The 22,411-nt window shown below is 37.2% G+C and overlaps 3 protein-coding genes and 1 long non-coding RNA gene across 5 annotated transcripts in view; 1 reads left to right on the top strand and 3 right to left on the bottom strand.

The window, feature by feature from the left end:
* The first annotated feature begins 903 nt into the window (after window positions 1-903).
* On the top strand, window positions 904-2,586 carry LOC113493740. Its single transcript, XR_003400607.1, has 2 exons — window positions 904-1,703; window positions 2,347-2,586. It is a non-coding gene; the product is annotated as an uncharacterized LOC113493740 (long non-coding RNA).
* A 296-nt stretch (window positions 2,587-2,882) lies between these two features.
* LOC113493735 lies at window positions 2,883-5,142 on the bottom strand. Its single transcript, XM_026871730.1, has one exon. The coding sequence runs from the start codon at window positions 4,719-4,721 to the stop codon at window positions 3,759-3,761; it is 963 nt and encodes a 320-aa protein (XP_026727531.1). The 5' UTR covers window positions 4,722-5,142; the 3' UTR covers window positions 2,883-3,758.
* A 36-nt stretch (window positions 5,143-5,178) lies between these two features.
* LOC113493734 (NF-X1-type zinc finger protein NFXL1) lies at window positions 5,179-9,411 on the bottom strand. Its single transcript, XM_026871729.1, has one exon. The coding sequence runs from the start codon at window positions 9,212-9,214 to the stop codon at window positions 6,743-6,745; it is 2,472 nt and encodes an 823-aa protein (XP_026727530.1). The 5' UTR covers window positions 9,215-9,411; the 3' UTR covers window positions 5,179-6,742.
* A 1,004-nt stretch (window positions 9,412-10,415) lies between these two features.
* The window catches only part of LOC113493742, a 78,093-nt gene continuing 66,097 nt past the window's right edge, over window positions 10,416-22,411 (bottom strand). For both annotated transcript variants that reach the window (XM_026871736.1, XM_026871735.1), the window contains exons 6-11: window positions 22,071-22,241; window positions 21,576-21,744; window positions 12,986-13,129; window positions 12,125-12,672; window positions 11,788-11,891; window positions 10,416-11,673 (exon numbers count right to left, since the gene is read on the bottom strand). In XM_026871736.1, coding sequence (XP_026727537.1) covers window positions 11,114-11,673; window positions 11,788-11,891; window positions 12,125-12,672; window positions 12,986-13,129; window positions 21,576-21,744; window positions 22,071-22,241 — 1,696 coding nt within the window. In that variant the 3' untranslated portion in view covers window positions 10,416-11,113. The remainder of the gene's footprint in view (window positions 11,674-11,787; window positions 11,892-12,124; window positions 12,673-12,985; window positions 13,130-21,575; window positions 21,745-22,070; window positions 22,242-22,411) is intronic.

Here is a 22,411-nt window from a genome sequence, read left to right on the forward strand (position 1 = left end):
ATGTCGGGCCTAATGGTGACCGCACAGAAAAATGGTCCTTAAAAGAATCAGCAATATTCTTGTGATCAGTAATACCACCTACACTCACCGGGAGACTCGGCCTCACATTCATCTTGTTGGTATCTTTCCAAAATTGCTTAAAATTTTTAATAGAATGATTGATATTATTGAGATTAGATACAGTAAAGCAGTGCAAGTATTGTTTTTTTTTGTACTTGACTAAAAGTGTTGAAAAATTTTCTAAATTATTTCATGTGATACCTAATATTATAAGATTTTTAATTACGATGATTGTGCAAAAAGGTCCTTTAAATAATGTACCTACTTATGTTATAAAATTTAATTTTCACCTTTGTGGAAACTTTGTGCTTGAAAAAATAAATAGCATTATTTTTATGAAATATTCTTTGTTTTTTTTTATTCATTTACTCAGACTCTAATCATCATTGGCCTAGCCTTTTCCCAACTATGTTGGGGTCGGCTACCAGTCCAACCGGTTTCAGCTAAGTACCAGTGTTTTACAAGGAGCGACTGTCTATCTGACCTCCTCAACCCAGTTACCTGGGCAACACGATACCCCTTGGTTAGACTGGCTGTCAGACTTTTTCAAGCTTCTGACTACCTGTAACAACTGTCAAAGATGTAGGAATAACAGCCGGGACCCACAATTTAACGTGCCTTCCGAAACACGGAGGAACTCGTTATGACAAAGATGGTCACCCATCTACGGACCAACCGCGTCAAGCATAGCTTAACCTGTGATCGAATCACTTATGCGGTTATAGCTTAGCCACGAGCTCCTCTCTTTACTTATTTACTCAGACTCTAATGTGGACATTAAAATAACAACGATACCCACTGTAATAATTTTATTGAATCCTTGTGTCGTGAGCGTTTCACAAACATAAGAATCACGTTCACAAAAACACCCAGAGTCAGAACAAGCATTCGTGGATTAGACAAATGCATGCCCTACGGGGACATCGAAATCGCGACACTACGTACTCAGTGGGTTTGGTGTGGTGACCTCAACCACTGGGCTATCCGTGCAGTCAGTCATTTTTATACAAGCGAGTGTTACTACACTTAATTATAATTATGGATATAGTGCTTTTTTAGAGTGGATTTTTTTACTATAGAGGCAATATGATTCCCAATTCCTTTAAAAAATCATGCATGTTGCATGAGCAACGCTTGGGGGCGGGCCGGATATCGCCAGAAAATATCGCTATCACAAAAAAATATTTTTTGGGGATTCCCGCAAAAGGACCTAACGCTGTCGTGGGGAATTCCCCGTCCCGTACCTACTCGCGACCTTGGGCGTCTTAGAGTTACAATATTTAGTTTCGTGAAGTGGGTTGTGTTTGGTTGGCGGGAAATGTTGCAAATGTTGCAATCTTGATATATTAGCCCTCGAACCCGAGGCAATGTAAAATATAAATTTCGATAAGTTATACTGAGTTTGCAACTGTCAAAGCTATGAACAAGAATTGTATCTATTACTTTTCTATCATAGAAATTATTGTGTTTTGTTATTTCTTCAATATTATAAATAATAAATGGCGTAAGTCTATCATCATATAAAATTTATTGCTTTTTACTTTCGATAAGGTGACACCACCAAATTCTGCGCCGGGTGGCGCACACACAATGACACAAGGTAGCTACGGCACTGATTGACATGAGCAGATTCTATTTAAAAGGTAACTTTAAGTACTTTTTTGTGCAATAAAAAAACGCCGTAAAAACAATGTAATTATGTACTATTGGTTGATATTGCGAAAAAAATTGGCGGTAGCTTTTCGTCCTTCGTAGGACACTAGGCCGTCTTCGTTTGTTTCTTATTTGTAAGAGGGACCTGCCTACAATTTAAAAGTATAAATAAATAAACCTTATCATTAATGAATACGTGACTGATTATCTAATATCTGTCTACCGCAAGGCAAATGCACTGACTTGAGGTGTGACTATCCATGCGTTCCTACTAAAACTCAAGACCTATAAAATGTTAAAACAGCTCTGGGCCCCAATTCTGCTATTTAAAATGGCCGATGAATGAATGAAATTTGGCTTAAAATGTCATTTTTTGTTTTATCTGAAGCATTTTTCTTCAATAATTAGAAATTCAGTGTGGGAGGCTAAACTCAAGGTCGATACAATTAAGTTCCAATTACTGTATTGGCAAAATGCTTAAGGGAATAGGAATAATTTCAAATTTAATTCAATTACCATTCATTCATCGGCCGTTGTAAAATAGCAGAATCGGGGCCCTGTTTCTTCGCGTATATCGATCTTATAATCGATTCACACTGTGAATCGATTATATCGACTCTGTGAATTTCACAGAGAGCCGAGTGGTTGAGGTCACCACGCCGAACTCACAGACCACGACGTGTCGCAGGCTCGCTTCCCGCGTAGGACAAGCATTTGTGTGATGATGTGAGCAAGTATGCGGTTTTTGAATGTTTGTGAAAACCCCCGCAACACAAGGATTAAATTCCCTAATACAGGTGACGCTTTAAAAAAAACGATGACAAGAAATGGTGGGTCGTTGAAGTATTAAAATAAAATTATCCTGTACCTGTACCTAGCTCTTATAACTTAGTACCTTCGTTGAGAAAGTCATTTATACTTATGGACAGGATAGGAGCAGTTGGTATTTCGTTCTCTTTTGCATTATAAAAAAGCGAATTAATATTTAGGAATCCCTTAAAATAAGAAAACAACAGCATTGTATGAAAATATCTTTATGTCAAGTAAAATTAAAAAAAAAAAAACAAGTACTAAAACTTATACATGTCATAGTATAAAACAAAGCCTCCTCAGAGCCTTGTAATAAATTACATTAAATTACGAAGTTGCAATCATTAACACTTCAGTTCTGTAACTTTCAATTAAAACTATAATTTTATCACATCAATTAATTTAGAAAACATTAATGCACATTTTTGGTCGAATTTCAATTTGAGATCAAAATATATTTAATTGCAAATCTATCATTATTATATGTAACAAACATTTATGCTCAAAATATACAACATATTTAGGTCGGCTCACATACTGTACAGCTTTTCTTTAGCAGAACTGTTACTTGAATGTAATTCAAGTTTAAAAAAAAATATTCTTAGATACTAAAACAGCTCAAGTATGTTAAGAATAATTAAAATATATAAAAATCTTAGTTAATTAACAATGACTATGTGTAAGATGTATTCACAAATTCTTTTTCACTTTGTCATTGCTTTTGCCAGGAAAAACAAACAGCGCAAAAAAGTCTGTTAGTTAACAATACAATAACATGGCAAAATATTGGTATAACTACAAAACTGGAAGAAACTTATTATTTAAAATACACGATTTTAAAAAGAAAAATATAAAATTAGTTAATGCTAATGTAAAAAAGTCCTATAAAAGTAATATTATGGTCATTAGTGGTATAAACATAACAATTACACAAGTTGTGAAATAAATCATAGAAAACTGATTATTTCTCGAGGAAGTAAACATTGAATTTAATTTTAGCAGCATGTCCTTAAATAGACCAATGGAATGGTATGAGTATGTTTTTGCCACACAGACCATACAACAGCAGAAACTGCTAATCAGCTATGTGCTCATGCCTAGATAACAACAAATGGAGTGTAGGCCACAACACTCCAACAAGAATGCTATGACTTATGCACAATACCCACATGGCATAACACAATATAAGAGTTTGTTTAGAACTAGTGTTTTATCAATCTGAGTATACTATTAAATTATTGTCCCACTTTAGCACCTTTTTTCATAGCTTTTACCTCAGCAAAGGGCATATGGTTATCAGCAACCCAGTCCACAAATCTCTGACCTAAACCAATAGCTATTTCCATAGCCATGACACAATCATTCTCAGCCATGTGAGCTTCTGGTGGAGGCCGCCTCAAAACTCTTTCATAAATATACTGAAGCTTATAACTTTTGTCTGGCCTTTTATCATTCTCAAAAAATAGTTTTCTTACAACCTTTTTTTTCCTCTCTAATGGCTGGTTGGTTGTCCTTCTTTGTGGTGTTTTTTCATTCTGCTCTTGCATTGATTGGGTAGTATTTGCATCATTTTCAACATAGTCTTTAGTCAGACTTGTTTTTACATTATCAACATTATGTGTGTTGTCTAAGCCCTTTCGTTTATAATTGGGTACTGAAGTGGCCTCATTGCTTGGCTCATTATCTGTATCTAGAACTCTTTTTCTAGATGCTAGTTCCCCATTATAACGATGTCTATTTGCAGATTCTTCCTTTTCCAGGTCATAAAATGCGTTAAGACTATCAGCACACAGTATATCATCGGGTAGAGCGCAATTCAACAACTCAAAATGATTTTTTAGAATAGGAAAGTCAAAGGTATGCCCATTCTGTGCTATTAAACATACTGGCTTTTGGAAGAGTTCCAGATAACTATTGATGATGTTGCATACATTTAGGTTGAATGCAGTTTCATTCTCGAGTAGGTCGTTACACAGCCCTGTAACTTCGGTACTGTCGGGATCGATCATCCGCCTCGGGTTAAAACACTTTGTAAACTTGCTAATGACTCGCGGCATTGACCCTGGGTTTGTCTCCAACACCTGTTTGCGGCTGATAGCCACCATACTGAGTTCAGTAATCTTAGTTTTATTTAACTCCTTATATGGCAGACCACTGGTCTCCAAATCTATAAAGACGTACGTTTCGATTCGCGCCATGGTTCTGACTGGTGACACTTCCTTATTTTTTTACCAATTGTGTCCAACATGCATGCAACCCATCCGTTAATGGAGTGACTCATTTCAATAGCTAACTGAGCTAACTTTATGCAATACCTAATTATTTGTTTATCGCTTTGACGCTTGTTTTGTTGGTTATGTTTGTATTATTGATGATGTCTGACGTTTTACACTCAATACTTAATTACCACAGATAGAAAAAATCTTAAAACCGTTGACGCAGCAAACACGATAATTTCTTCCCTTATGCTCTGCTCCTATGATGATAGTGTTATGGTATACCATCTACCATAGCTTTATCATAAATGGGCTTTATAACATTGAAATATTTTTGCAAGTCAAAGTCTAGCTGTGCAATATTATTAGGTGAATTAAGAGATCTTTAAAAGTCCTTTGCGCTCGCCCTTGGGGATAGATAAAATAAGTAACACTTTAAAACACACTAACAATTTATTACAAAAGTCACAATCAAAATCTTTAATAAATAGATAGGACGATACAATATAGGTACTTACACTTACGCTAATCTAAAAATGAAAGTGATAACATTCGATAAGTATACAACTTTTTAGACCTATCCTCGTGTATTTCAACTTTAAACGTGATATCTTATTAGGCATCTAATCCTTATCGTCGCCGGCTATGTATTGTATCCCACTTCATTTAGGAAACGAGGTTTTATGCAGGTACTTCCCCGATTAAATTTTCTGTTCTGACACAATTCGTTTTCTCGGCAACACAATCATTGGAAATTCATTGTACTGACCGTCAGTAAAAATTGTGTAGGCAAATGCTGAGGAGAAGTATTGCATTCACACACAGGATGATTCAGGGGTAAAAAAACTGAAATGATGACAATAAACTAATCAATGTAGGTTAGTAGCTATCCAGTAGCTACTAAGTCCAAAAATGCTATTCTGAATGATTAGAGCCAAGTACGTAAGCTCGCAAGACGCTGCCTAATGCAGATAACTTAAAGCATTTGAGTTAAAATGAACATGTCCTACTTACAACTTAACAAAGCAGAGTTTCAGTTATCTAAATTTAATTTGGGCAATTAAATTAAATTTAATCAGGACAGTTTTAAAACTTCTTAATAATAATACAATCTAGTCTCATTGCCTTTTCCCAATTATACCTAAGGACATTCCCGACACTAACAATATCGGACAACGCCAAAACATAACATGTATACAATACAACAACCCTTATTGAAAAACTAGGAATGTGTGCGTCTGGGTGACAATGTCTTTTGATATCGTAAAGGACTACTTATCTACATATTTTTGTTAGGTGATAGGTTGGTAAAACTATATTACTACCCTCCTTCCTTCCTTTATGAAAGAAAATGTCGTTTAATTTTGAGAATCTGTCCAGTACGGAGTACCTACTGTGATTAGTTAAGAGATTGTAGAATTTCACAAGCGATATTCGTACTTTTCTTTTGCCTTTGATAATGATTTATATCACTGAGTTAAGTAGCTTATTTTTATCGATTGAACACATTTTATACTAGGAACAATAAAACGTTGCCATAAACAACCTTATTACACAACAATGGTTTATTTTAAATTGTGCCCATAGATGGCAGTGGATATTTTTTATCATAAATAATGGAGTTCATACTTTTAAATTTAAATCTTTGAGTCAATTCATATAGCAGAAGTGCAGTACTTTTCCACAAGACGTATGAATAATACAGATACAATTTTACTATTTAGATATCAGTCAAAAAAGTATCAACAGAAAACTGTCTTTGATTAAAACAAAGTTTTCATCAAAACTCTGATAACAGTTACCCTATAGAAAAAAAAAACACTAAAGGTTTACCAAAAAACATTAAAATACAATAAATATTTTAACCTATACGTAATATTTGAGTGCTAGTGGTGCCATTCATTTGTCAATGTTCTTAAAAGCTATTTTAATTGCCTACTCATATATCTAACAGTGCTCATTTTCATTTTACGTATTATAAGTGTTTGAGTTCAGCTATTAATTTACACATAAATTATATAGTAGAATGCAGCTAGCAACATCACTAGGAATGAAATTATTGGTACCCAATATTTTCTTAGAAAACCCCTGTCGTCTGTATTGACAACAGATTTCTTCTCCTTATATTTTTTTTTCTTACCACTCAATTTCCACTCATACTCGGCTAATTCTTTACGATTCTTTTCTTCCTCCAATTCCTTCAATCTCTGCTTCTCTTTCTCACTTTGAATCTTCGCAGCAATCTTTTTGGCTTCACAGCTTTCATCGCACAGTACTTTCGCGTCGCCTTGCCGGACGGTATTGCAGGGGGCTTCCTTCTTCAAGTTACCACAAGGACAGTGTACCTTGGTTTTCTTAGTGCACACTTGGTTGTTGCAGGCTCCCGGATGGCATGTATTACGACAGCGGTGGCCACATTCTAAGTTCTTTGGGCATTGTTGCTTACATGACAGAATCTCTGTAGTGGCTGCAGATATCTCGCGGCATCGCAAGTAAATTTCAGTAACTCCGCAGTGACAAGCCAGGCGTTCAAGAATCTCACAGGGAGGGCATTGACCTGGATGACAGGCCCTTATGGAACATTTGTGTGAGCATTTGTCAGGACGAGGAACTAAGCATTCCCTGTTACATTGCTTGCAACTAGACGGCACGTTTGGGTACTCAGGGTGAGGGCTGAGGAGGTGGCACAGTAAAGTGCACTTGTGATTACCACAGGATAATGGACGCCCACAGTCTCTGCCGCAAGGCCGCCGTGCAGCAGTGCTACAAGGCTGGTTGTCAGTCTCATGCTCACCAAAGCAGACTATTGGTATAGGTGTCTCACAGGGCGGACAATCTAAAGTCATTATTTTGGTCTTTGGTGGTTGTACTTCCCAAGGAGTTGCTGGCTTCTCTACCTGTTTAAAAAGCACTGCAACATACTCATGACACACTGCTTTACATTGATGACTGCACTTAGGATAAGACTTGTCACATATAGCTTTACATGGTGGACAGTCACCAAAATGACAGGAATGCTTATTTTCCTCACTGTGTCCACATTTGTATTTGATTTTACAAGGTAAACTACATTTAGGAGGTTTAGTCTGTCTCTCTCTTCCACAAGGAACTGTTACATATGTTTCTTTACACCTACAGGTCACCTTTGAGTCTCTAGGACAGGGATAGCAGGGCCCTCGGTGGCATATGCTGGTACATTTATGTCGACCACATTGAAGGCCTTTATCACATATTTTCTCACAAGGAGGACAGTTTCCATTGCAACACTTTCTGCCACACCCATGCTTACCACAGAGCCTTATTCCTCTACATTTAGTGTCACATTTATACTCTTTACTACATGGCAGAGATCTGGTATGTGTTGAACACTGGCATTTCTTCTGTATCAACACCTGGCATGGTGGACATTTCCCTTTATGACACTTTTCTGGACAGTTATGTTCACAATCTTCATGAAGCTTGCCACATGTCCCTAGGCAGGTTTCCATAACATCTGGGCATTGGACGTAGCGTTGGTTGGCCCCACATGGGCATGTTGTCATGCCTGAGTTAGGACAGGCTCCACAATCACCTGAATGGCAGATCTTCTCACATTTATGGTAACCACATGCAAATAGTTTACCACATTGCTTCTGGCACTGCCAAAACAAATCATTGCAGGGTCTTTTAGCTTTCTCAGCACCACACTGGCATGGCTGCACACTGGTATAGCTACAGTCAGGACATTCACCTTCATGACAGACATTTTCACATTTGTGAGTCTTACACAAAAGTGTTTTCTTACAAAGTTGACCACAAGACCATTTAGCAGCACTGCATCGCACTCTCTTACGTTCTTTCTCACAATAACAAATTCCATTGACAGTCTGTGGGCAAGGTGGGCAAGGACCAGGGTGGCATAAGAGCAGACATTTATGTTTACAGTTTTCTCCGGTGGACAGTCTTTTCCCACAGACTTCTCCACAAGTGTGAGGAATTAACCAAGGGTGGCATTGTGGATCATCCGTTTTTCCACAAAAACAACGATATTTTCGCGGTATTTCTTCCTTAGAATACGACTGCCGGCACTTTGGGCAGCACCATTCAATTTTTTGTTGTTTATGAACAGTAATTGGTCCCTGGCTTTCTTCGCTGCGTAAGCTAATGCTGTCGTTTGACCATTTTTGTATGCAGGATAGATGGAAATAGGAGAAGCAGTGATCGCAAGTCCATATAGCGTTCGTTCTTTTGATAGATCCTATGCAAATGAGACAGGTTACGGCACGGCCGCTTATCGCCTCCTCTAGCAGGTTTTTAGTTCTATTGAGCATAAGGGTGTCTCCACCGCCGCGCCAGTAGCTCTGGAACACCCCGTCCAGGACGCTGGACTCGCATGGTTCCTCGTCTTCAGATGATGATAACTCCTTCATGCCTTGCAGATGTTTTTGAACATTTTGCTGCAATTTCGCAGCGGCATCTCTATATCTACGTGCCATTGTAAGATTAAAACAGGTTACGGTCTATAATAAGTTAGCTTTTCAGTTTGATTTTAAAGTAAATATCAAATAACAGACATGACTTTATTCTACAAACTTCTATTCAAGCAGGAACGACGGATGACGTTGACATTGACGTTCATTTATTTTCATTGCCAAAACCACGTCAAAGCTGTTGGCGACACGTTTCGATTCTGGATGCATCCCAAGCAAATATATTTTTTATTAATTTTATTTTTTTGTTATTTTTTCGATTAAAGAAACCAATATCATATTAAGTGTAACTAATTTATATTTGCAATTTTCTATTTGTTTAATCATAAACTTTGTGTAAATAATTACATTCACTTCGGTTTGACTACTCGATAATAGATGGCGTGTCAACAACACAAAAAAGGAGCAGCAAATCGGTGGTAGACAGGTAATATGATTTATACACAGTTATTCATATGTTCTGTAGACTACATAATCCACAAAGTGATTAAGGATACTAAAGGTAAAGATGTAATTCATAATGTGTCTATTAAAAGTATGAAATATTTATGAAATCTAAATCAGAATTACTAAAATAATTAAACATTTTAAAACCCACGTTTTTAAATGTGTTTTGTAGTCTATATGTTTATAGTGTTAATAAAATATTATAATGAACTACAATGCACATCAAGTCCTTAATTTATTTTGATTTAAACTGTAAAAGCAAGTGAAAAGCACAAGGAGAAAATTACGGCTCTCACAATTTTTTTTACAAAGCTTAGGTATAATGCATGGGCTTTTCATTTCTTATTCCATACCTTTTTCTAATTTTCGTGATAGTAATTTTGTTAAAGAACTTTAAATATAGGTGATTATTGAATATTTTTCCAGTGTTATGTGTGTATGTGTGTGTTATTCCACTTGTATGTATGTATTAAATCCTAATATGAATTGAATTCCTGAATTCCTCTTAAGCGCCGGATTCGGTGGCGTCATGCGTGAAAACGGCTCGACCGATTTTCAAAAAATCGTATGTGTATATTGGGTAAGAATCGGACAACGTCTATTTTTCATAATCCTGGGATATCATTTTATTGTTCGTATGTCAGTAAAGTCTTTTTTTCACAGATATTCTATTAAAATCGCTCATATTATAGCAAAACGACGTTTGCTGGATCAACTAGAAAATACGTAAAATATGGAGTAGGAAATAAAATATAACATATACAATTAGATAGTTTATTTATAAATCAATCAAGTTACAATCGAACTTTCGTAAAAATTATCGACTAATTTATTACCGGCAGCGGATGCCGCATTTGATTACAATAGAAAACATTCTTTAGTTGTACTAAAAAGCATAATAATTAGAAATGTAATGAATCCTTAACATACTTACAAGCGATATGCACAGATATTTTGAATATCTTATTAGTAATAAAAGCAGTTTATTTAATGACTAAACGATAAAACATGGTAACATTATTTCATTATTAGTGGACAATGGCACTAGAAGTAACCAATACTATATATTAGAAACTTAGTACCGCCGAAATGCTTAGTTTTTAATGACACACCGAATATTTGAAGTAGTTTTGCCTTTAATGTTATGTGCAAAATATTCACTGAATTGAATGACATTCATTCAATGTTTACTTGTCTGTCAAATCTTTGCCTATTGTAGTGTTTACTCCGGGCAACTCTAGGTAGTCATTTTGGACTTCACCGGCAAGATGAAGGTGCAACTTTAATTATGAATATTAATAATTGAGAAAAAGTTTGAAAATTACATCTTATGGTTCCTGAAGAGTATGGCACTCGTTCATTTATTTTATTTATCATTGTTAATGGACGGATAGTGAGAGGTTTTCTGTTACGTATTTCATGTCAATTTTAGTAAACAATTAGTAAATACCAATGACATTAGCGAACTCTAGAATTCATTTCTGGTTTTTTGTTTTTGCTGGACAGTTTGAACCAGCCAGCTGTCTTATTTTTATCCTTAGGCATCGATATTGATCTCGAAAGCCTTTCTCGATCGCTCTCTCGATTAATTAATTCACTCGATTGACTTTTCTTGCTGTCTCGTTGAACCGGTTTTCTTAGCGTGCTAACGTTATCTTTAGTACGTTTTTCCGGTTTTTTGTACAATGTTTGACTAGAGCTGGTTAGTCGATTATTTTGCGGGCGTCGAGTCAATGTTGATTGGCTGTAGGATTTATTTTTTTGTAGTGTTGCTGGCCTGTCGTCTGTTAACATTTTGGTCGAAGATGCCTTTTTGACGATTTCTTTGGGCTTCGACCTCCTTGGTCTCTGTGCGTAGTGCACGTCCTGTTGGTCGTTGTAGTGTTTGGGGGTCCAGGGCGCGAATATGGAGAAGCTCTTGGTCGTGTTTCGTATTTGAAGGTTGGATGAGTTAACTGAGGAGACGTCATCGCGGGAGCGGTTTCGGGTGATTCGGCCAGGGTCCGGAATGTCTCCAACTGAAAATTATAAGCATATGAATTTGGATGAAATATGTAGCCTTTAGGGCATTTTCCAGTGTGAGTGAGATACGTGTCCAGTTTAAGATTGAACAATATGCTGATGTAACTTACCGGTAGTCGCATGTAGGTAGACGACGCTGCGCTGGGACTGGTGGCTGGAGTCTCCTTCAGTGCTGCTCTCACCAGAGTTAGTGACCGGTGTCCTTCGGCGGTGTCTAGAAACATATAGAGAAGTTTATGGTGACCGTCCCTTCGAATGCAGTTTTGTACATCTCTTCCCTTATGTTTTGTGTCTACATAAACTAAGTAGGTATTAAATATTTTCATAACTCCCTAAACATGGGAATTAAACGAAGCTTGGCTAGTAAACATACCAGGACAAATTCCATATCAAGTGTCTCGGGGGTATTTTATTTCGAATTCATAAATGTTAATAATAATAACTTACTTCACGTCTCTGTTAAGCTCTTGTTTGCTGGCTCTCAAGTCCGACGAGCTGCCGCGGTCATCGTTCCTCCTCCTCACATCTCCCTTCGAGCCCTTAAGGGTTTTGGAGCTGCTGTGGCTCCTGGACCTCTCGTACGGACTGATGGGCGGCTTGCTGTTCAGTTTCCTGTCAAACTGGCTCTCCGTCTCCGAATTACTCTGGATTTCGGAAATGTTCTGAAGGTTTCGTTTGTAATGTTTGGAGTTGGGCGATATGCTTTTTTCGTCTCTATGTAAGTTTGAGAGTGAGTAGCTCTTGCTTGTTAATTCATTATGGTCTACTTCGTCTAGGCCTGTGCTAGAGTTGGAGATGGTCTTCCGTAGTGTTCCGTGTTTCGTGTGTGTGTATCGTTTCGTCTCGGGCCGGCTCTTGACGTTCGCGTCCGAGTCTTGGTCTGTGTCGCCGAAGAACCGGAGGTTCTTTGCTGGTGACGTCAGAGGTTTCGTTTGTTTTGTGTAGGACTTGCGAGGAGACTCGTCTTCTGTGGTTATAACACTCTCCTTCTCGATCTGAGGAATAGAGAAACTAGATAAATCTCGAGAAGACGATTTGGACGTGATCTGTTGCAAATAGTATATTCTCATTATGGAAAATAGCCCTGCACCTTGTTCTAGTACAAAAGTACCTAATAACGTATAGCTAGAGTTTCTATTTTATTATCAAAATAGCGTCATTCATTTGATTTCGGTTTTCGTTCACAGTTAGGTTTGAATCCCCAAAAGCCATTCGTTATTTTACTAGTATAGCAGAAAAACAATTGCTACTGGTCCTACTGGACTGGACTTTGAAATTATGATGTAGTCGAATATAATGTTATTATACCTTAGTGTTTTTCCCCTTCTTCCTAGTTAGTCTGTCGAGGGACTTGAACCAGTTGCCGACTGGTGGTGTTGGGGCTTGGCGCCGCGGTGGTGACGGGGTGGGGCTGGGAGTCGCCAGCCGGCGTCTCTCGCGGTAACGCTCAGCCTGGAAAGATAAGTACTGGTTAAATATAGAAGTAAGTTAAAGAAAGAAGGGGGAAAACATGGAGACTTGGAAGAAAGAGGGACTCTTATTTGAATTTGTTTAATATTGTAACGAAGAAGCGTAGAGTGGGAATTGCTTTCGAATTGTGCTAAAAGAAACTGAAGCAAATTATACACAAGATTCGAATTTTTTGAAAAATTACGCTTCCTTATACCTTATCAAAGTAGGCTTGATCCTAGTACCTAATATTTTAGAAAAAAACCCCCATTATCTGTGTTAAGACTGCTAAATCATTTATTTATCAGTTGTTCACAAAACGCATACGAATATAATATAATTCCACTCATTATATCACAGTTTTTGTGTAAGATCATTTACCTATCAGCTGCCGCCAATACACTCGCAACAAATCATATTAGCACGTCCGCGTGCGGGTCAGCGACCGACCCATGTAAATAAATGTAGAGTCCTTGTTTTAGAGATCTTTTATCATTTTAGTAAATCCTGTATTTACATTAACTCTTCTTATAAAACGGTCACTGCAAACCTGATAAGGTTTTACGTAATAACGTAACGTAAGACCGATTTTTCAAACAACCTCATTTCGACGTTCGACTTTACCCACTTCAGCTGAAATTTTATTTTGTTTTTAGACGTCGTCTTAGTAATAGCTTAAAAACAAGCTTTTACTGCTTTTTCGGACTTAATAGCGAGACTTTTTATGCTTTTCAGCCAGAATAAAGATAAAGATAAAGCTATGTTAAATACGTTAGCAAGGTACCCATTCGACTCGGACTTCTTTTCCGGTGTGAAAAGTAAATGACAACCCACGTCGAGAGCATGGTATGGGGATATGTCTGACTTCTACCGACTGAAAACACCCCGGGCCCCTTCTACTGGGATAGAATACTACTCACGGGATTGCTCGCGCAAGCTCTGCGAGGCTGGCTGGTGCATGCTAACAATTTAATTAAAAAACAGAGCAAAGAGATCTGCATATAAGTTGCTAGGATTTACTAGAACATGCGGAACCAAAAAGTAAGTATTACCAATTATTCAGACGTTGTATCAAATTTCCCAAGTGTAATGTTACAGTAAAAAATGATAAAAATTACAGTTGATGGCGTCTGTCTGCGGTAGGTCACAAAAAATATTGTTATTATTTAATCATGCAGAGTAAAAATGGCCGCTACTTATATACACGTGATATATTGGTGAGAAAGGTTTAGCTTGTCCTTGTAGATTTCTTTTGCAATCATTTTTGGTTTAGGTCTAGGAGTTTGTGTGAGAGAGGCTTTACTATAAAACTATATCTATATATATATATATATATACTAATATATAAAGCTGAAGAGTTTGTTTGTTTGTTTGTTTGAACGCGCTAATCTCAGAAACTACTGGTCCGAACTAAAAATTTCTTTTTGTGTTGAATAGATCATTCATCGAGGAAGGCTTTAGGCTATAAACCATCACGTTGCGACTAATAGGAGCGAAGATACAATGGAAAATGTGAAAAAAAACAGGGCCGGTATAAATCATAACTTATATGTTTTACCCACGGGGATGAAGTCGCGGGCAACAGCTAGTTAGACTATACAAATGTTAACAATTATATGTTTATATTGTATATTTTCGATTTCTATTAACGTGTTCGAGTTCAGTCGAGACTCGTTCAAGAAGAAAAAAGTTTTGTATTAGGTACTAGTAACAGACGTCAAACTGAACAAATAAGACCCATGAGAGCATGCACTAATTAAATATGAACATAAGTCATTGCAAGCTAAGAAGTAAATATTCTTGTGGTTGTGGAAACGTGACAGAGCTATACACGACATAGGAGGCCTCTCTCTTCAACAACAGCAATAATATTAATTGACAGGAATGTTAGTCTAGTGGTTAGTAGCCCTGACTGCTATATGGCGGTCGTGGGTTCGATTCCCACTCAGGAAAAATGCTTAGGTTATGAGCACGATCATTTGTTAAGTGTCTTGGTGTAATTTAGCTAGAATATTCTGAAATATAAGTATATTTATCAGATGTTTAGTATTCATAACGCTTTGTTTAGTTCGAGACTAGATGGCGTTGTGTGAAAACTGTTGAAAAATAATACTAAGTACAGGTGATGATTCGTCCTCTGATCAACTTTAGCCAGCTGAACAAATATTATTTATGTTCCTTGAATCGCCCACAACATCGACAGACATAACATGAATATTAATTTATATACCACAGCTAAGTAAACAAGTCTACCTAATACGTGGTCGTTTCATTTTTACTGTGAATAATTACAGTATAATAGTCCATTGTACATTGATAAAAAGTATTGTAAAACAGCAATACTAAAATCATTGACATTGACTCGTTTTTTAATTATTTTTTTGACGTAATTAATAGCATTTTAATTTATTTCTACTCGTTTGGCCTGTTTTTTTACTTTTCATAATAAAATCACGAACCTCATACGAAAAACTAAAGCAAGGCAAAAAAAAATCTACTAGAACTTAACCCCAAGTACTTTCCATTTGCTATTTTGATTTTAAATTATTAAAATCAAATAGGTGACGTTTTACAAGATGATTCCGTCTTAACCTTCCTGAAACCCTGGTATACCTACCATCCAAATATGATAAGGTGACTCGTTCTGTCATTCGAGGCAAGGTCGACGGGCCGCCATATGGCCAGTGACCTTACTCAACAGCTTTAGGCGTATGACTGACCTGAGGGTCTGCCACCACGCCTTATGTATAGTTACCGGCACGGATCTTGAGCGCTGACCTTTACCTGCGCAGAAGTGATTTTTTGGGTCCCTTTTACTGTATGAAGTGAGGCGTGGGGCAGACTAAAGTGCAGTGATTTGACGATTTGGTCCACCTCCGTGGTCGAGTGGCGTACGCACCGGTTTCAAGGTGTCAGTAGCTCTGAGGTCCCGGGTTCGATCCCCGGTCGGGTCAATATAAAAATTCACATTTCTACAGTGTCTCGGGTCTGGGTGTTTGTGGTACCTTCGTTGTATCTGAATTCCATAACACAAGTGCTTTAGCAACTTACTTTGGGTTCAGAACAATGTATGTGATATTGTCCGCATTTATTTATAAAGTGATTGGCCCGCAGCGCATCGCGTCATAGCCGTCACTCGTGATTCGTTCTTTGATGCAGTTGCATGCACCTCAAGACGGCTCAAGATTGGCGTTTTATTTTGTCATGACTGTACGATGCGCAAAGCGATCCCCATTCTTCCGCCGAGCGCTCAAGATCCGTGCCGGTGACTATAAGTTATATGGTATGGTTGTGGAAACAGGACAGCGCAATATATAATGTAGAGCGCCGTCTCCAGGTCCAAGATTGTATGTAATTTAACCATACAATTATTTTGCAAGAACATAAAAGTACACTTAAATGAATTAGGAACGTATGTAAGTATGTTTTTATAGTTCAAACAATTATATTATATACGCGACACGTCTCGCTCTGTTTCGTTATCTTGCTCTGATTGTCACGATGTTTTTACTGATGTTCGTCAACTAGATAAATTCTGAAAAGCGTATAAGTATTTGGCCTGTTTCTTAGATATGGAAAGCGTAAGCAGAATAAGGATCGTGACAGTTGATTTCTTCCAGTACAATAAATCCTATAGTTAATCATTATAGTAAAATAATCTCGTGGCTTGATTTTAAGGGTGGGCATAAATTATTGGTTTTTTTTTTGTAATCTTGCAAGAAAACCTACATTATTTAGCCTGTGCATAGCCTTATCCAAGCATCATCGCACATAGCGATGAAAATTATAAGAATAGATAAGAAAAAGTGGAAGTACGACTTCATGAAACATTAACAGGATATTTTAAAGTAATATTTAATATGCAAACAGTTCTAGTCTCTATTATACATATAAACTAAGTTGTAGTGTTTACCAAAGAGGTACACATTAATGACCAAATTCAAACTCATACTGTGGCAACACTGTATTTCGCGTGTATATAAAGATGAGGATGACATCACTGCGGTGTCAAACACATGACATTGAACCTTAGGTCAGTGAACCCGCTCATTTCTAACTTAGGCTGGTTTCAAAGCTTTCCGAGAGAGCCGAAGTAGTGCAAGGGTGGCTCTCAGAGTGGAGATAGGCGACGTGTACTTGCAACAATACAGATTGGTCCGTACTTGACCTGCAAAGGGTAAAAACTTAACCCATATTCACCGCTGTCTGCCCATCATGCCCACCCATGCTGATCTATATGTCACCATATTTTTTTGTTAAGGCGGGAATCTTCATGTACGGTTGTCCCTCGGAGAAAATGGAGGAAATGGGTAGTGTCAGACTCTTGCTGACTAAATATGAACCACCATGCAACGTCATCCGCGTTTTTGTGTCGGTGTATAGCAATGCGTTGCAATCCTTCATACTCACTTTCACTCAAGTTTCAGCCCCTCTATGTCTGAGTGTCATTTCCACAATTTATAACAATGACGCTCAAGATATAGAAATGACATTTCGCTCCAATAAGTCACGTTATTTCGACCTGTCATCTCTATACGTTCAATTGTTTCTGTTGACGCCGCGAATGGGTCGTCGGCTCTGAAACCAGCCTTAGCCGAACCAAAACCAACTTATTGCTCAAATCAGTTCAATGATTAGCCAAAAATAACTTTTAATGCAGTACCTCTGTCGGATCGTTATTGATAATGTTAATGAGAACATTTATTATTGAAGAATGTAATTAATCGATGCATTTTTTGTATCTTTTTTATGTGTATGCAAACATACCGCCCGCTGCGGGTTGATAAAAAAAATGTGCATTTTTTTCCACATGCAAATTATTTTTAAAGCAATAAAGCCTGTTTTTTTGGTTATTCCGAAGATTCCTTTTTATTGTAACCTCCTTAGGTCAATTAAGGCGTGAAAAGATATTAGAGTTGGGAATCAGAGAATTTCTGTATTGAATGTATCTGAAACTTCCTAGATTCAATGATTGATTTACTCATGGCGGCATTTTTATTGAGAAGTAGTGTAAGTCTTCATTTTTGTAGTTACCTTGTTCTTCTATGAAAAGCTTTGTATGCACAGATTTGAATGCAACTCAGGCCACCAATACAAATGTTACTTTTAATAGTTATGTGTACTATTTAAGTCATTGTCAGAAAATCTGAGGATTTACCACCACGTCTTTAAGTAATATTATTGCAGGTATAGAAGCGTCCAGCCAGAGTCGCGCCCAGCATGCGCGAGTGATCATGTGACTCTAAGCAGTAGAAGGGTGGTTTCAGTTGGTGGAAGTCCGACATATCCCCACGCATCGACGTGGATTAAAGTTATTTGAGTTTAACCCCATAAACCAAGAAAAAGGGTGTGAAAGTGTGACAAGCGCAAGCTAAGTAAGGTCGTCGCTCTTTGACAACTGCAAGAATGTCTCTTGGTAGTAGGTCTGGATTAGTTTAATTTAAGTTAGTGACGTAACTTGTGAGAACAGCAAGACGATTATAACCGCGCTTCACAAAATGTAGAAACAGATATAATATCTTAAATGTGAATACCTCACTGTCTCTTATTCGAGTGACCTTTCCTTAGCTTCCGAGTTGTATTTAAAAATAACGAGATTTTACAACACTCAAGGATATTACAATAACATTAAATTGTATGTGAATTGTTAATAAATAAATGTGTTTTGTTTAATTTTATTATAACTTAAATTTATCTACACACACGTGAGTAACTAAGAGTTTTATTAAAAGAATAAAGGGTCGACAAAATGCAATTAAGACCATACTTACATATATTGGAACTAGTTTTCCTTTTTCTTTAATATATACCAATAATAGATCCCTAACCATCAAAAGTATTAACAACCATGTTGATTACATAAACAGTACTTTTTATTAGTCGCCGTTTTGACAGAAAAAAAACTTCTTTTGATACAGTCCACTGACAGACAAACGTACCAACGAATGGAAAAAAGTGGTTACAAAATTTGTCTTTTTTGTCACTTTTGGGAATTAGCACAAACTTCGGTTTGATTTGAGCAAACCACTATGCAATCTACGATCCAATTGTTACTAGGATTGCAGACCGAAAATGGAGGTTATTTACCTCGGCCTACTTAGTAAAAATAGTAAACCTTTGCGGCACTAATATAGGCCAGCGTTATATCGACCAGGAGCGCAGGCTGTCACTCTACTTTCACTTTCTGCTTGCCTGGTGCCCCGAGTCAGAGAATGTGGCGATTTTAATTGCGATATGAAAAAAACTGCCTGAACCTCTATAGAAATAATATTTTCAAAAGGGAAAGAAACTGTGATGATCAAAAAATGTGTGTGTCTTGGGACGCTCTACCGGCAGAAAAATAACAAATTGATTTATACTACTAATGAAGAATAGCCTGACCATTGCTTCTGCTATTGAGTGGGGCTAGCCAAATTGGCACCGTCATTCTTTAGGTTGTTACGAAGCGGTTTATTCCCTTTTAAAATACCACTTCAAAATGAGTAATTACAAAGTTTTTTGTTTACAGACATCATTCTAAAATATTTCATTTTTATATACATATATAGATGTCAGAAATTTTTTGCTTTGCAAAAAGAGGCAAAAAAGAACGCTCATGACTTGAGGTCTAAACAAACATTGCAGTTGCAACTAGAAGCAGTGTTGAAACATTCCTTAGTTATTCTTACAATATTGATTAAATACTCAATTAATAGTTTCATTTAATGATACCAGATGATTTAATACAGAAGCTACGAAATTACACTCAGCTATTTCTGTTGACCTAGTATTAATTCTAAGCATTGCGTATTACATTATGACATTTTCTGTTGTCTAGAAGTACCAGAACAAAAGGATTTTAAAATATTTTCATATCTACAAGGTAACATGTTTAAAGAAGACAAAACAGCTTCTTCTTGAATCAAAAGCAAAATGGTAACGTTAATATAACTATTAATACACGGTTCTTAATTTTTCCATTCCGTTGTCTTCAAATTTAATTTTTCGAAGATCAAGATAAAAGAAATAGGAAGTGGCTACTTCTTTTTGAAAACGCAAAATAAAATGTACCATACGGGAAAAACCCATCGCAGATTCTATCAATCACGTAATTTTATTATTTTTCTATTTCACAGTCCATATTTGTCCAGTTTCAGGGCATGGGAAAGTTTATAGAATAATGCTAGTGTTTGGCAACAGGAATGCTCGGAGCCATCGCAGATCAATCTCCGCCAAGTGATGGTTGGAACACCAGCGTTATAATAAACAGTTGTGTAACAACCCCTACTAATGGAACTCGAAAACAAATATGCTTGGTTTGTTTTAAGCGACTTCCAAAAAAGGAGGTTCCCAGTTTGATTGTTTGTCCGCGATTATCTCGCGTTTTATTATATGTGTACGAGTACCTAGGGGTGAATAGGGTAGTTTACTTGTAACTAATTATGGAAATTATAGTATGGAAAAAATGTGACTATTTGAAGAAAAGCGCTCATCACTGAAAAGTAATCAAAAAAACAAAATACTCAGCAAAATCTGTTTCTTTCTTTGGCCTTTTTTGGGTTTCATTTAATTCGAGCAGTTGACTAAAATGAAGATTTTGATATCCTGTAACCTATAACTGTACAATTTTTTCACATTTAAGACGTCAGTCTTATTTGCAAAGGACAATGAGTATCACACTCAAAAAAATCACAACTCAAAAAACTCTCTAAAATGGAGCGTAACTCGCACAGATATCGTTCTCCTATCAAATCGAGTTACATTAGTAGGTGAATCAGATTGAACCTGCAACCTTTAGCTGCGATAGGTCAGCGCGAGAGTATTGTGCCGGTGCTGTCAATGACGAATCACATTCTGTTCCGCATTGCAAGCTCCGATAACTAAGTGCCCACTACATATTGGTGTCTATCACATTAGATAATAACTTTGGGGTCAGCCACTGTTATAATTGCTCGTAACTCTATGTTATGACTGCATGGATAGGTGAGTGGTTGAGGTCACCAAGACAAACGTTCGTTCGATCCCCGTGTTCAGCGTTTGCGTGATCCACGAATGCTTGTCTTGAATCTGAGTGTCTTTGTGCATGTGAGTTGAATGTATGTGAAAAACCAACGACACAAGGTTTACATTTTCTTGGTGGTCATAGCGATCGATTAATTAGCTGTGGGACCCAAAATTACATCCAATAAATAAATGAGGAATTCTTAGATTTAGATGAATGCTTTAAGTAATCTTCGCAAGTGATGTAACAGAGTCCAATGATGCTTAAACATAGCTCCAACGTAGGTAAGGATGATTTTTGAGTTCATAATATAATGGATGTAAAGGAAATAATATGACGATATCAGAAAAATATCGACGATGCCTGCCTGAATGCAATAAGAGTAATCCTTCTTAGCCAAGTTAGACTTGAACTAGAAAATACAACGATATCTCCAGTTAGCTGAAGTTCCAGTAGTAATGTACTTACCAAGGCAGGTGAGTCCAAAGGCCTGGATCTAGATTTCCTCAGGTCGCTCTCCCCGTCCGAAGGTCTGGACTGTCGATCACTCTCTCGGTCCGAGGAGTTGTATCTTCGCTTCTCTTCTTTACGCTCCTTGTATCTTCTGTCTTCTTTTGATGTTCTTTCTCTTTCGTACCTGGTAATATAAAAAAAATTAAGCCATCTTCAAGAGTGTGTCCAAAAGTACCTAGTGATTCGACGAATATCGATAATTCTGATAAAAAAATTACAACTCCCTTATTTTTGCGAAGGTTTATTTGTAATTGACGTTTCTGGGATTCAAAGTTTGAACAAACTAAAAAGGGATACTAATACTGGGGCATACCACCATGGCCCTTAGAGTAATATTGAACAAACCCTTTGAGCTTTGTAACCTAGACACATTTTCTTAATGCAAGTTACGAACAAATCCTCTGATCACTTGTTTATATGGAAATAAAGGAATTTCCACATCATACTTACCGTCCATCATACTCTACATCCCGGTACTTCCTCTCAGGGTCACTGTCTCGAGGGTCCGAGCTCCTGTACCTGTCCAGGTCCTCCCTGGATCCCCTGTACCTCCTCTCATCAGCCTTACAATCGTAGTCAATCTTCTTCACCACGATGTCACTTGGTTCAGGGTCAGTGTACCTGGTTCAGCAATCAATAGGTGTGTCATCATGGTTACAACTCGGAAAGATTCAGGTGACAAAGATTTACAAAAATATACCTTTCGATTTTGTGATAAGGTTGTTATTACGGTACAAGTGTCACATAGAGTATAGTTACCAAAAAAATATTGCGAGAAAATCGGAATTATC

This window comes from Trichoplusia ni, chromosome 5 (genome assembly GCF_003590095.1).
Source record: "Trichoplusia ni isolate ovarian cell line Hi5 chromosome 5, tn1, whole genome shotgun sequence".
In the NCBI taxonomy this organism is placed as follows: domain Eukaryota; kingdom Metazoa; phylum Arthropoda; class Insecta; order Lepidoptera; family Noctuidae; genus Trichoplusia; species Trichoplusia ni.